The sequence below is a fragment of the Spinacia oleracea genome, chromosome 4 (assembly GCF_020520425.1).
Source record: "Spinacia oleracea cultivar Varoflay chromosome 4, BTI_SOV_V1, whole genome shotgun sequence".
NCBI classification, from domain to species: domain Eukaryota; kingdom Viridiplantae; phylum Streptophyta; class Magnoliopsida; order Caryophyllales; family Amaranthaceae; genus Spinacia; species Spinacia oleracea.
Window position 1 is genome coordinate 100,004,949 of NC_079490.1, and position 15,384 is coordinate 100,020,332.

Sequence of the window (15,384 nt, forward strand, 5' to 3'; positions counted from 1 at the left end):
TACTATTGTAACAGTTATTATACATATGAGTCGCATATATCTGTATTAGGGTAATCTATATCATATATTAACAAAATGATTGAATTTTGTACACCTGATTGTAAATTGGGTTGGACTTGACGAACAAGTTGATTGAAATTGTTCCAAACCATTAAAAACCTAAAGTTCACTCATTGTATACACCTAAAACTAGGTCTACCCAGGGGTGTTTTGTTATATTATTAATATTTTAGTCATTGAATATGCCTATCTTTATATATGCTCGAAAACAAGATAGTTTTAAAATAATTTTAAAAATCGTCCATAAAAATGAAGTGTGTGGATTAGAAAGAAATGAAGGGAGACTATAGTGAAGATTTTCTTTGTTTTTGTTTCTTACGTAATTTTTCCAACCAATCAATTAATGAATGAAGAGACTGTAAATAAAATAATAGTAATCTCTAAAGAAAGAAGAAGAAGAAGAAGAAGAAGAAGAAGAAGAAGAAGAAGAAGAAGAAGAAGAAGAAGAAGAAGAAGAAGAAGAAGAAGAAGAAGAAGAAGAAGAAGAAGAAGAAGAAGAAGAAGAAGAAGAAGAAGAAGAAGAATCTAGGAAATATTCTTAGTAGATACCTAAAAATAGTAAAAGATTTAGAGCCTACAATAATATTTGTATTATCTTAAATTATCCTCTTTTCCATATCTCCAATGGCTGCAATTAAATTCATTTGACACCACAATTCCCATTATTCATTCTTTTTAATTTTGATATTGATTCATAAAGTTTGCTAATATTATTAACATGATTGCATTTTGAGTAAATGTTTTTTCTAACCTCCTCCTCCTCCTCCTCCTCCACCTTAATTACTTAGCTTCCACCTATCTCCCATCCGTAAGAGATAATATTGAATATCATTTGTGTTAAAAAATAGGGAGATAGCAGAGAGATACGTATGTGAAATAGTGAGATTGTTTGGTAATTATATATCGTCTTCACAAAGTTTGATTGCATTGTAGTACGTAGGTTGATGTTGAATATATATCGATATCGATGTATGGATGTTAGATAATCCTAAAAATGACAACAGCTATACGAGCTCGATCGCTTAGGGGACCGCCAGAGAGAATAACGGAGGAGCCAATAACCCTAAAGAGTTCCCTATGCACGGTAACAAGTGTATTTCTAACAAACATAGCAGGGTATTGGAGAAATGTTAGTGTATTGTGGTGTAAGAATCTAATGAATATATCATTTAGCATAATAATAGATGGATTTGAAGGTGAAATGGAAAGGCAAAGTACATGTAAGGTAGAGCTGAAACCGTGGCATTTCTGGAGCAAGAAAGGTTATAAATCATTTGAGATGGATCAGAATAAATTAGCAGAGGAAGCAGGACACCAATTGGACGTGTATTGGGATCTTAGATCTGCAAAGTTTGCAGGGAGTAGCCCAGAGCCATGTTCAGATTATTATGTAGCCCTAGTATCTGATGAAGAAGTTGTACTATTACTAGGTGACTTTAAGAAAAAGGCATATAAACGTACAAAGAAGAGACCAGCCCTAGTAGATGCAATACAATCCTTAAAGAAGGAGACTGTGTATGCTAAGAAGAGTTTTTCTACAAGGGCTCGTCTCACAGAAAACAAATGGGAACATGACGTGGTTGTGGAAAGTTCAACAACTGGATCTAAAGATCCAGAAATGTGGATTAGTATTGATGGGATTGTACTAATCCATATCAAGAATTTACAATGGAAGTTTCGAGGGAATGAAACTGTCGTTGTTAACAAAACACCGGTACAAGTATTGTGGGATGTACATGCATGGCTGTTTTGTAGTCCAGGAACAGGGTATGGATTATTCATATTCAAGCCAGGAACACCCGAAGTTGACACTGATAAGGAGGGAAGCAAATCCAGCAATAGGAGCGGAGCTAGTGACAATAGTTGTGCTAGTATGTTTTATTCTACACAAACTACTCAAACCAAAATTGTTGATTTTTGCCTTTTATTACAAGCTTGGAAAACTGACTAAACTTGTACTTGTTTTTACTTTTATTACCATTTCTTATCTATTTGTATCTTTTAGTTTTATTACTTTATCTATTCTTATGTCTTTCTTTATACTCCCTCCATCCCATAATACAAATACATGCACCGATTTCACTTTTTGCACTATTCATATAATTTCTTTTGACCTATTTTATTTCTAGTATATGAAAACTAAAGTTAGCATATAATATATCGTTGGCTTCATCTTAACATATATTTTCAAAATATTAATATTTCATAAGTTTTTATAATACGTAGTTAAAGATATTGGTGGTCAAACTTGTGCGTGTCGACTTGAACCAGTGCGAGTATTCTTGGACAGAGGGAGTATATAATTGCAACTGCAACCCTTTTTTTCTTTTTCTTTTTCTAATTTTAATACAGAGTATTAATTAATTGATATAATAACACACGTCTACACCAGAGTGAGACTACAAACAAGTAGTACCTAATATCACAACAACAGCAACATTTCCCAGCTGGTTTCAGCCCTCGTGATCAATAAAATGCGAAGGGCTTCCCAGATCTCCCATTTCTGCTGACGCAAAAGAATGGAAGGAATCCACAGTTGAAGGGCAGGAAACAGAGTCCTCAGAGTCCGACATAATAATATGTTGCTCATGTAGAAACTCAGATTCTTCTTCTGGTTCCGATGCTTCTGACCCAGAAGCTCCTAGCAAAAGTTTATTTATGGCAGCTTTGGCAGCCTCAGAGAACCACTCATCCTCTGGGAGTGTGCTGTACAAATATAGAATCATAAGATACATCACTATACAACTACTTATTAAAACCCATCAGAATAAAATGAGATACCTCTGCAGATCAATGCCTCTTGCAGAAAAGGTTTTGATTGCACGAGCTATAATTCCTGATGCTAATTGTAGCACATGTCTTGATGAATACCCCGCAAAGCGTGCAATTTCAACAGTGAAATGCATATCAAGAGTCAGCTGCCATAATAAATGATCAACATTATTTCAACTGATTAACAAAACACGTGGTATAGGTAAATTTGCTTTTCCACGAGCTCTTTATTTAAAGGCATGATACAATATCATACACCTATGGAGTCGGACCTACCTAGTCAATTTTCATTCTGCATTTTCTGTGTGCTTATGTCTTGGACTCTTAGTTCAGTGTCCAAATGAGGTAGGTTTGAATATGGAAGTAAACAATGGACAAAAACTCTTAGGTGGGACTTTCTCACGCTAATTAATTGTTAGACATTAGAATCTTACACCTAAAAATATTACAAGTTACTCTTTAGAATTTAAGAAAATAAAAAGCTACCTGGCCTCACAATAAGTTATTATGAGACGTTTTCGTACAAGATTTTATACCAAAAATGGGAACCTTCCTTTCGTGAATGATGAAATGCAAAATTTCAGACGGAATTAAGTACCTGCTGCAAGCCAGATGGCTTTAATGGCACTGACTCATCCTCAAACACGCCCCAGAATTCCTGTTCATCAGACAACCACATGACTATTGTTTCTGTCAGCCTCGCCAGAAGAACTTTCTGAAGCTTCTCCTTTCCAAGCAATACATCCCCAGCAACAGTAGCTAATTGCTGTAGCCTTGCAAATAAAGCCTGTAAAAGTTTAAAACCAGCTGCTCTCAGAAATGAGGTTTCCAGTGCTTTTGTCCAATAGTAAAGGTGCTTCTCAGTGTAATAAAGTTGGGTTTCTGCACTTATCATAGTTCACTGAATATCTGCGACTGACACCACACACCAACACAGCAAAGAAACAACTAGCAGTTCGAGCTTCTTCCAGAAATCACAGGAACCTCTAAAGGGGACTAAATATGTCCAATATGTTTTCAAAGGTAAAAAAGCTCATGGAGAACAAAAAGAATGTTTTTTTACTGTTGAATTCCAACTGAAATACAACATTTACAAATACATGTTAAATTGCTCCTAGTCTACTAGTCTCAATAACTTGGACCAAAAGTCACCAAAATCTTTTAAGTATAGAGGTATGCGTCAGAGAAGAAGGGCTATGCTAATGGAGATTTATGATGCCCATCTCGTTCCGCAGCATGTGACGAGACTTGGAAGGGCTTGGTGAACATGGTTATGAAGAAGTTATTAGCCTCTATGGAGGGAAGGGAGAAAACGATTTAGGGGTGACAGGAGGTTTTCTATTAAGAAATTGAAGCTCTATAAAAGTCCGAAACAAATAGAATGAATGATTGTTGGGAAGAGGGGGTGGGGGTGGGGTGTATATTTTTCTTTTCTTTCTCTTTGTTGATTCCTTTCCTTTCCCTCATTTGAACCAAACGGTGCCCTGAATCTTAAGTTCCTTTATAATCAACTTGAGGTTTGACTAAAAGCAAGGGGTCTCACATTGCTCTATTATTTGTCATCAGACGTGATTATTAGGATAGGTCATGTCAAGGTAGGTGCGGGTCAAAATCGGTCGGGTCATGTAAGGGTCATTTTTAGCGGGTCAATAATAGGCGCGTCAAAATAATAATAAAATAATAAAAGAAGGTCGAATGCGAGTACAAGTGAATGCGAAGCTATACACATTATTTTTTATATCGTAACTATTTTAATTTTCAAAATTATCGGGGCCATCAGTTTGACCCTTATTGACCTTGTCCAATCGGAGCCCTACTAACATATCCTAACCTTATACCCATTAGGCTACTCTATCCCACGTCTATTTGTCATAGCTATGAATTTTTCATTTTTCGAGAAAATAATTGCAAGATTCACACATCTTTGGGACCCTGACTACAATTTTTATCAAACATGTCTCACTTTTGTTGATGATGGAATACAACTCGTAAGGATACTGAACAGAAAATTAAACAATATAAAAAATAGTTAGGAAACTACTAAACATTTAAAGCTGAAAAAGAAAAACATATCCAGAAGTTATTATTCTCACAAAATGAACTTCAAAAACAGTTATTTACATGATAAATCACTTGGTTTACTGACACTGCGTGTAAACTGGGATGTTGCTACTGGGTATATTTATATTGCCCAGATAAAACCGGGTTCAAAGTTGAAATGGTAAGATGGACTATAGCTTAACGTCTAAATACAGCATGAAGCAAGTTACAGATTCACCAAGTCTAAAATCCAATATTCTAACTCATCCTTCCCTCAGGGAAGATAGACTCGGTAATTGATCTAGATATATTTAAGGTTAACAAGCTGACAAGTGACAACACAGGGAGTTCTTATACTGACATCCTTTATCATTTGTCCCAGTTAAGGGTAACGAAAGGAGAAGAAATCCCTATTTTACATTGACAAAAGATGCACTGGTGCAAGATTGCGAAGTTGTTTGGGTCTAGATCACCAATTGTGATATTCAGTTATTGATAAGAGCAGAGAAATAGTGATGGGTATGAAAGCAGCCCTAAGCTCAACCAATTGCAGACACATAACGAGTTAGGCAAACGATAGCATAATTAAACATAAATTTCGATCTGAGTATCCTGTATGACGTAGAAACTAGAAAGTCAAGGTAGGAAACTTCTTAAGCAAGATCACCTAGAAGAGAAGATTCATCAACCCATCAGACCAAAAGATATTACCTGGAATGGAAGTGAAGGAAGCGGAACTGAGTCCCAAATTAAGTCCTCCCCTTCTTCATCAACATAAATTCTGGCATCAAGCCGTGTTTTCCCTTCTCTAGAATATATGAAGTTCAAAACATATTGCCGGCAAAAGTGATCCCTGAGCTTGTCTAGAGAATGTTGAAGTTGACGTCTCCAGTCCTTGAACTCAACCGCATTACCTCCTATATGGGATGCAGTCATTGGATCATGAGTCTCCATATTAACATTCCAAATTCTTGACACTGCCATTGGTAGAAGCTCATCTGCAACACTGCTAGCAACGCCCAAAAGCGCAAGCTGTTGTGAATCTGTCTCAGCTTTGAAGGAAAGAGCCTCCTTTAGTTCTGTAATGCCATCATCTTCTGAAGGACTAGGTAAAGCTTTTGTTAGAAGGTCCACATAGTTATCAAATAGCTGAGCAGTTCTACTTAAAAGATTTCCCCCGAATTGTAGAATGGCCAAGGGCGTCAGCTGTTCAACTATATCCTGCATTTTCATAGAAGAGGCGTTACGAACCCAATAAACAGGACCAATGTCAGTAAGTTAAAAAAGACCATCTCATCCGCAGACACTGAAATTTTCAGATCTGAAAAAGATGTTGCTTTACCATGTGTAGAAATAAAAGAGATAAGGTTCAAGTGGGAGACGCATCCTCAAGAGTTCAATGTTCATCTACAGTGAGATGTATATTCTATTATTTTAAATGTTTATACTAACAGCTGAAAATAGGAGTACAATCAAAGAGGACAAGATGTTTGAATAGAAAAACAAAATTAAAGATCGCCCAACTTCTTAGACGTCTTGTAAGCCCCAGCCGCCTTAGACCATAAAGACACTGAATAAGTGAGTCTGTCATACAACAGATCGGGAGACAAAGAAACTCGTGAAAAGACCCCGGAGATTTTCTCTCCAACCACACACAGTAAATAATTTCCATAAAAGCATTGCGCCACAACAGCTTCTTCTTCTTACCCAACCAAACCCCCTGACCCCTGAAACTAATGCAACCAATCAAAACTTCTAAAGAGAAACCCAAGATTCCTCATGCAACACAAACAGCTTCAACAGAGGTTACTTGTCACTTCACGGTATAGAATAATATATAAACAAGACTCACTATTAGCCCATAGAGATAACAGCTGAAATAACTAATCCCAGCCTTCTCTTTTGGAGCATGTCATAGTATTGATTCTACCGACACCAAAGTCCACAAAAAGTCCCTAACCTTAAAGGAACCCTTGCCTTTCAAGTAAAAGTTTGCCGCCGGAATAGCTGGAAACTGAGGGGGTCGATTAAAGACATTAGGAAAATATTAACAAGAAAAAAAAACCCTAATAAATTCCCTGTCAACACCCTAACATCGTCCAATGCAGCTCCACTAAAGTAGAGAGCTACTCTAACTCCTCCAAAAAGTAAAACCGAGCGTCATCACACCAAAAACCAGACAGTGGTGTGGAGTGAAGAAAATGGAATAATAGAGGAATCCACAAAAGGTGGTTCTCCTTTCCAAACATCCTCTTAAAACGAATGCGATAACACAACCATCTACTATCTTGAACCTCGCTTAAGGGGAGAAAAATAAAGAACATTTGTGAAGTATACTTCCAATGATAACAATGCTTCACTCTAAAAGTACCCTCCCTTTTTGTGCAACCCATGTTTGCTCATGATGACACGATGCCAAAGGGAGTCAAGAACACGAAGAAAAGGTCACAACCATTATCCGCTTTTGCATAAAAATTTAACCACACTTTCCCAAAACCAAACCTCCTCAGCCTATGAAAGACCCACCAAATCCACCAAGATCACGTTGACGTGCGTATTCTCATATTAACTAGAGTGCACGTACTTGCAAGAGTGCTCCAGCTTTCTAACAAGATACAAGGAAAGAAGATTATAAACCAACTAAGTGCAAGTCCACAATCTAAACCTAATAAGTGCAATATAGTTCATAATCTTAACAGTTGATTCCAACTCGAGTATTAATCACTAGTCAAATTAACATAACCTTATAATTTCTTGATATTGCTAGCTCCCCAAGTATCTTTCTTTCAGACTAGTTTCTTCTATTCTAATAACAGACTTAGCTGGATTTGAGAAGCTACTGTCACAGGATTAGCAGGATTATTACATTCTTGTCGGTTCAGCTGCTTCGACATCCTAAAGAAACTGCAGTATGCCTCTAATAACTATTTGCTTTTTATCTTGTAATGTATGATTCAACAACATGATTTGGGATATCTAACTACAAAAAATTATGATAGAACACAAACAAAGAAAAGGTACTTTCAAATTCCTTAATCCAACCATCCATTAACTACGCATAAATAAGGTATTCAAAAAGTCATAGTAATGGCATAATTACCAACTGAAATGCGAGGTCATTTAACATTTCTTCGGGTTTATGAAGAAGTAGAAACAAAAACAAAAAGGTAAAAGACATTGTATCTTGAGACTGAGAAAATAAGATGTAAAAATAACATCAAGAAAAGCTGGATGACAAACAAAATGAGAGAAGAAAGCAACTACTTGAAATTGCTAGATTTACCAGACTACCAGACCACCAAACAACAAAACTCTACTTAGGAAATATGCAATCAACCTCAATGATTATCGTTCCTAACTGTAGCCATTTTGCATGGTTTTGTATTATTCATTCATTTTCTTCGTCTTCCTTAATGGTTATTTTACCTAAAAAGTTAACTTGAGCAGTATCATTCACATATTTTAAGGTTCAAGGAATGCACCAATCCTTGCAATGTTCTCAGGCAAGGTTTAAGATACGCAACTTACTTTGATAATAGAAATAAACTTGAACCCACTACTAATGAGAGCATTATCTGGCGAGGATGCAAAAACTGACAAAGGAGACAAAAAGCGAGGAGACAACAGAGGAATTTCATCACTATCCGCAATGTCTACAAATACCCGTCTAGCTCTTCTAAAGTTCATCTCCAAAACTTCTTCCATATAAGGCCGCATCAGTACCATAAGCAACTTAGAGAGCTTGATACCCTGTAATTCCAGGATTAGACAATTCCTGAGACTAGCCTGAACACAAACACTAGCTGCACGCAGTGCAGTAACTGTCTCAGACAAAGGACCATACTCCTTCACAAAACGCACAAAAGATTCAATTTCCTCCTCTGCCCATTGAACCACTTTATTTGTGTACACAGGATCATCACCGAAAGTTGAATGAGATTCTTTTGCAGCTAACGAGATAAACGAAAATATAATTTTGGACAATGTAGCTGGGTATGTTTCAGGGTAAAGGTAACATGATGGAACAAAAGCCTCAACTCTGATTCGGAGGCGGGAAGCAAATCTTTTAAGCAGTATCTGATGAGCTAGTTGTCCTTTTCCAAGTTTCAGCAAACCACATAAAGCCTGCTTCATCTCAACGTCGTCAAGTGAAGGTTGACCGCTGATTCCTACAAAGTGATCCTCGAGAATAGCCTTCCTTTTAAAGAAAGCAGATTTATAATTGGATACGCTTGATGAAGTATCTCCAGCACTTCTCAGCACTGGCGAGCTTTTCTCCTCTAAATCTAAAGCTTCCAAGGCATCTTGCAGTTTGTGCTCAGCCAAGAGGATATCAATCTTTTCCAAGGATATTCTTTTCGCATCAGAGGTGTCTTTACAGGATAGATCATCATGCTCACAAATCTGCAATTCAGGCACATCTTCTTGTTCACCAGCTTTGATACACTCGTGCAATTCATGAAATACACCACTCTCTAGATCCTGTATCAAAATTCCTTGCGAAGAAATGTGCTTTCTCAGCTCAGTCAATTCATGTTCCATCTCTACTACTTCTTCAGATAATCTGTGACAATCATACATAACATATTAAAGCACCATGCTTAAGCATCCAATATAATGATAAAACACACCATCTAATGATATTTGTAAGAGATATATGAATCTAAAATAATATCATGAGGATATGTAAAGAAGAATTTCCCCAACATTTTTCTCCTCAATGGCTTGGCAAACTGGGCCAGGTTTCTCATCAATCCCTTCCCAACAGTGTTGAGGAATCAAGTTTGGTTCACAAAAATGTTTCTACCAAGTCAAAATGGGATTCCTTATCATATCTAGACCCTCATTACAAAATGTGAAAGCAAAGGTCGCATTTGAGTTACTAATGGGAGGTAGTGTCTCAGTTTCACAAGGCATGCATCTTCATTGCATGCATGATGTATCATGATTTCATGATTTACGAGACCTTTTTCCTCGATTCACAGCATGCACTTCCCTTCAAAACATTGTACATCACATACTAAACTTGATCGGAATATAGTAATTTAGTTGGACATTACTCGCTTCATTATCATTATCATTACCCCATTGCCTCAAACAGGCTCCCGCAAGAAGCGGGATAGGGGGGGTTCGGGTGTACGCAACCTTACCCCTGCAATTGCAGAGAGGTTGTTTCCAATTGACCCAAAAGCGATATCGGGACAACAACGGGAAAACCATCTTCTACTTCATGGACATTACTCACTTAACATGAAAAAATTAAAGTTGCCTCAATGCAAGGACATTATAATCCTAGATAAAATTTTAGTTAATTTGTCATATTGGCATCACTAAACCGACCATATCTTTAGTATAATTTATTTTCAGTAACATTCATGACTTCAACCTATCTCTCGACACACGAGTGACAACTAATGCAAGACCCATGGGAAAAGGTTCTGAAAAAATGGAAGGTTGTAAAACTTGCAGACAAATACAACAGATATGTAGGCAGCAACTTTTTCGTAAACACTTAGTGTCATTTCCCCAGTTCAGATGCACTATATATTGTTATTAATTTGATGAAACAAAGATTTCTTAAGAATTCAAATGCCATAGGTCATAGAACCTAAAACAGTTGTGCTGCCCAAGCCCATCGACATGTTCTTAGAAACCAAAGCTCATTAAACTTACAAGTATTCTAAGCACCCAAAAAAAGGCTTGAAAAAGTTTTTTTTTTTTTTCTTTTGGCCACATATAAGAGAAAAAAATGGAGTAAATTAATGCATAAAGCTTTGTGTTGTCAATTATGAAATTTTATATTAATGAAAAAATTGAATCGGCAAGTGTAAAGAAACAATACCTCAGGAAAGCCAAGTACTTCGCCCTTGTATTTCCACATAAATTCTCCACTGAATCCTTCAGATCCAACAGCTCACAACACAAACTTCTGATTCCCTTCAGCAACTCATTTGCAACAAGCATGAGAATAAGGAAACTGCTAGTTATTTAAAAGGGCATAAGGTACACTAATAAAACCACAATCTTTCAATAACAGGTCATGAAAGTTAGCGACAAAAGGTTATACTAGAAGCCCGTGGCTATTAAAAAGAAAAGAAAGGGCAAGAGTGCATGTAATATATAGAGAACCTCATACACTTAAATTATGGTTATTTTTTATTTTTGGTAAGATAGATTTTTTAAGCACTCAACAGTAACACAAATGGCTCTTAAAACCTCTTCACTTCCTTTCCATGAAGTAGAAGATGGTCTTCCCGTTGTCGTCCAGTTATCGCTTTTGGGTCAATTGGAAACAACCTCTCTGCAATTGCACCCAACCCCCCCTTACCCCGCTTCTTGCGGGAGCCTCTTTGAGGCTATGGGGAAATGATAATGATAATGATAATGATAATGATAATGATGATGAGCAGTAACACAAATAGTGATAACACCATATAAATCATGGTCCAATTTATTAGCTTTCTTAAGTTTTATTATTCCAGCTTTCACCAATAGGAAAAAATTTCGAACATGAGGTTAAATTTTTGATTGAAATGAAAATAAGGAGATTTTATTCAAATAAAAAACATCACCTAATGACAAAGGTAAATAAGGAAAATGATTTTGAGAGCCCTAACGGAGAGTTGCACTGCCACGGGAAATGAATCCATGTAAGAGATTTTCAACTCCTACGATGGTAAGGACATGTTCATAAATTTGAGAGCCAACTACAAGTTTGTGACTGCCCAAAACAGGTTAACCTTGTTTGCCAACAAATCCAGAGAAAAGATTAAGTGAGAACGGACTTCCTACCCTTGAAACATTGACTAGTATAAAAGGACAAATGATTGCTTTTGTGGATTGTAACTAGCGATACGAATTCTGATATGAGGCGAGAAAATTAAACAGACTGAAAGCTCTACAACAAGATGCAGAGATGGTAGAATAAAATATATACGGATGCTAAGGGGGATTTTGTAAGTAAACAGCTCAAAACGTTGATTTTGTAAGAGCTCAAATGAAATATGTGTATGGATCACTAAAGGCAATTTTAAGTACCTTTAAAGCTCTAAGGTTAATTGGCAGTGTTTTAAAAGAAACACCTATGTTGGGTTCGAGTATAGTAAGATATCCTCAAAAAGGAGCACCACCTTATTACAAAAACAAGCCTACTTAAGAAAAGCCCTGCTACCACATACTTGTTATATTCTGGAGATTCCGATGTCAACGTCTGGAATAAACAGGGTGACTACCCTTCACACCCAATCCCTCGGTTCTACTAATTTCACAATCATTCACTCGGAGTTACTCTGTATCCATAAAAGGGGGTTTTCCAGATTTCTTTTCAGCGTTGAATTGTTGAAAATAATGTTCCCTCCGTTCTTTTTAGTTGGCACACTTTCCTTTTGGGGAAAGTTCTTTTTAGTTGACACACTTCTTATTTTGGTAAGTTTTGTAATGTTAATTTCCTATTTCACCCTTACATGAGTATGTTGGTATGTGGGTAATGGTTTATTATTGTCAACCTTCATTTGTCACCTTTTCTTAACATGTGTGCCAAAATAAAGTGTGTCAACTAAAAAAGAACGCAGGAAGGAATACGATTCTCTTTACGCCCATCCTCAACCGTCAACACAAGTGAAGTTCCTATGCCTTACATTAGCCGCCTGGTTCCAAATCTAATTCATGTATCTCAAAGAAACAATGTTTCAGCATAAGCTAAACCCTCGTGTAAAATGTCACGCAAACGCCTAGGAGATCATCAACTAATGCATCGTAAGCTTCCAGTAAATCTTCATAAAATAGTCCAGGGAATTATTATCTTAAGTTGGGTCTTTTAAGATCTGTTACGCATACGAAATAATAGTGATCGTATCCATTTTACTGAATCCAGCTCCACAATCGAAATAGCTACTTTGAACAGTTCAACCTTCAAAATTTGGCCTAGTCCATTGCTATAAACCAAAGACAAATCCATCCTTAACATCTCGCCACTTCGCCATGCACATACCATATCGAAGCAATGCGCACATAAATTTAGGTTTGCTTACATCAAATTAAATCTACAGCTAAAACCACCACTACGAAATTAGCAATTAAAAACCAGCTCTATTGTCAATTTCGTAACAATAGAAAAATAAATTCAAGCAAAAAGTTTGTATTGTGTCTTAAGTCCTTAAAACTCTATTCAAAATTTTCTTTTGAAACAAATACATAGATAAATCATCAACAATACAACAAGAAATACTATAAAAAATATACTTCAACATTCTTGCACAGTAAACCCCTACTCATTTTATCATCATTTGCTCTTTTGGAGCTAAACTAACAACAGACTATTACAAACAAACAAAGGGAAATTATAAAACGATAATACAGACGAGTGTATAATACGACAAAATCCAAGAGGGACAAGACGATGGGTAAAACCCTAAAACCGAAGCAGCGAAATGAAAACGCAAAGACGAGGGGGAGAGAGAATACTACCTTTTCAGTGTTGGATTGAAAGAGAGAGTTGATTTTAGATTGTGGAATAATGCCTTCATGGTATGAGAAATCTTCCTCTTCGTCACTGCTCTCCATTGTTGCCGCTCTGCAGAAACCGCCGATTATTCCGGGCGATTAGTTATTGCTACGGTTTAAGTCGGAGTGCGGAGGAACCTTTAAGCGATATAGCTTAGCTTAGCTCCAGGTCTTATTTGACTAAATTAATACTCCCTCCGTATTTATTCAAGGGATACACTTATTTTTTCCGGCCGTATTTATTTAAGAGATACACTTGTCATTTTTAGTAACTTATCAACACCACCATCTAATTAAATAATACATCTAATATACCCTATCACCCACCATCTTATTAAACAAATACTCATTCCGTTCCTAAATACGTGTCCATTTTAGACATTTACACGGTAATTAATAAAATTGAATGGTGTGTAAGAGGTAATGATTGAGAATGTTTTTTTTTTGGGAAAAGAAAAAGTAGATAATTGTTTATTAATAAAGTATATATATAAAAGTGGATGTGGTGATTGAAAAGTGGTAAAAGTGTAGAATGCGTAAGAAAAAGTAATAATGATTTATAGAAAAGTGGGAAAAGTGTGTGGAAAAGTGAGAAAAGTGTATGGAAAAGTGGGAAAGGTGTATGTCCAAAAATGGAAACTGGACACTTTTAAGGGAACGCTATTTATGGGAACTGGACGCGTATTTAGGAACAGAGAGAGTAATTTCATAATCCCACCCCACCTTCCACCCACCAAAATGACTTGGTCACCACATGTTTAATTATTAAAATATCTATCCAACCCCACTTGCTTTATTATTTTATTTCATTCAATTATTCTTCTTAATACCCGTGCCCGGCCAAGTGTATCTCTTAAAAAAATACGGAGGGAGTATCATTTGAACTTATTTTAATTGAAAAAAACTTATTTTGTCTGAAACAAACTTATTTGTGTGTAAAAATGTCTGAAAAAACTTATTTTTGCTGAACTTATATTATCTGAACTTATTTTGTCTAAAATAAGTCAAAATAAGTTGAACAGAACAAAGCCTTATACACTAGTGGAAAAGTATTCATTTGCATCGCTGAATTTGCGTCGCACTTATAAATTCGTGACGCAATTGAAAAATTTTAATCTAAAAATTTGACATTGCGTCGCAGTTTTATAAATCTGCGACGCAAATGATTGTTCCATGCATCATTGAGTCATTTGCGTCGCAGATTTATAAAACTGCGACGCAAAGAATTTAAATTTGGGTCGCAGATTTATAAATGTGCGACGCACGACGCAATGGCCCTTTTTTTTTATTAATTAATAATATCCACTTTCCAGAACACCAACCATCTTCTCTTTCTCTCTCATCTTCCTCTTCACGAAACCCTCTTCATTCTCCGCCTCTTCTCTTTCTCTCTCATCTTCCTCTTTCCAGAACACCAACCATCATTCCCTTCATTCGAAATCTCCTCTCTATCAACACCTCTCTATCTTTCCTTCATTCGAAATCTTCTCTAACCATCCTACCTCTAATTCGAAAAATAAAACCCTACCGATGTGGATTCCGACGGAAGCTGTTTGTTCTCGGCGGTGGAGAAGGCGGCGATATGGGGGTTGAGTGAAGGAGAGTGTGGTGGGGCCAAGGAGATGAGGAGGAGAACGGTCAAGAGATTTGAAGAGGGTTTTAGATCGGCGGAAAATGAGGAGAGAGAAAAGGTGGAAATAGTGATCAGGAATTTGTATACACCAGATCCACAAATTGGTTGGGGGATTCATATTGTTCAAGAACTTAAATGTTGGCGTTGAAATCTGATCGTCGGATCTTAGATGACGCCATTCTTGAGCTCCTCAATCTTGGCATGCTTAGGTAAAAACTATTTTCTGTCTCCTTTTTATTTTGTTTATTTATTTATTTATTAATTGATTATTTGTTATTCTGGATCTGCTAATTTCATTTCAAAATTGTAATAATTGGATTTTTTGTCTGATTATTTGACTTGGATGCTCGTATTTTATTGATTTTATCGTATTTTTC

General features: G+C 36.4%; 2 protein-coding genes across 3 annotated transcripts; one reads left to right on the forward strand and one right to left on the reverse strand.

Annotated features, from left to right (window-relative positions):
- Positions 1 to 783: 783 nt before the first annotated feature.
- Positions 784 to 2,156, forward strand: LOC110801509 (uncharacterized). Its single transcript, XM_022006870.2, has one exon. It carries the CDS (start codon positions 1,055 to 1,057, stop codon positions 2,009 to 2,011), a length of 957 nt encoding a protein of 318 aa, XP_021862562.1. The 5' UTR covers positions 784 to 1,054; the 3' UTR covers positions 2,012 to 2,156.
- A 200-nt stretch (positions 2,157 to 2,356) lies between these two features.
- On the reverse strand, positions 2,357 to 13,537 carry LOC110801503 (exocyst complex component EXO84C). 2 transcript variants are annotated; one of them, XM_022006865.2, is made up of 7 exons: positions 13,339 to 13,537; positions 10,715 to 10,809; positions 8,401 to 9,436; positions 5,584 to 6,093; positions 3,431 to 3,619; positions 2,842 to 2,978; positions 2,357 to 2,766 (listed from the first exon to the last, which is right to left on the reverse strand). In XM_022006865.2, the coding sequence occupies exons 1-7, from the start codon at positions 13,432 to 13,434 to the stop codon at positions 2,514 to 2,516; spliced, it is 2,316 nt and encodes a 771-aa protein (XP_021862557.1). In that variant the 5' UTR covers positions 13,435 to 13,537; the 3' UTR covers positions 2,357 to 2,513. The 2 variants fall into 2 exon arrangements, with proteins under 2 accessions (XP_021862557.1, XP_056698507.1); XM_056842529.1 differs by having other exon boundaries at positions 10,715 to 10,849; positions 13,339 to 13,534.
- Positions 13,538 to 15,384: the final 1,847 nt, after the last annotated feature.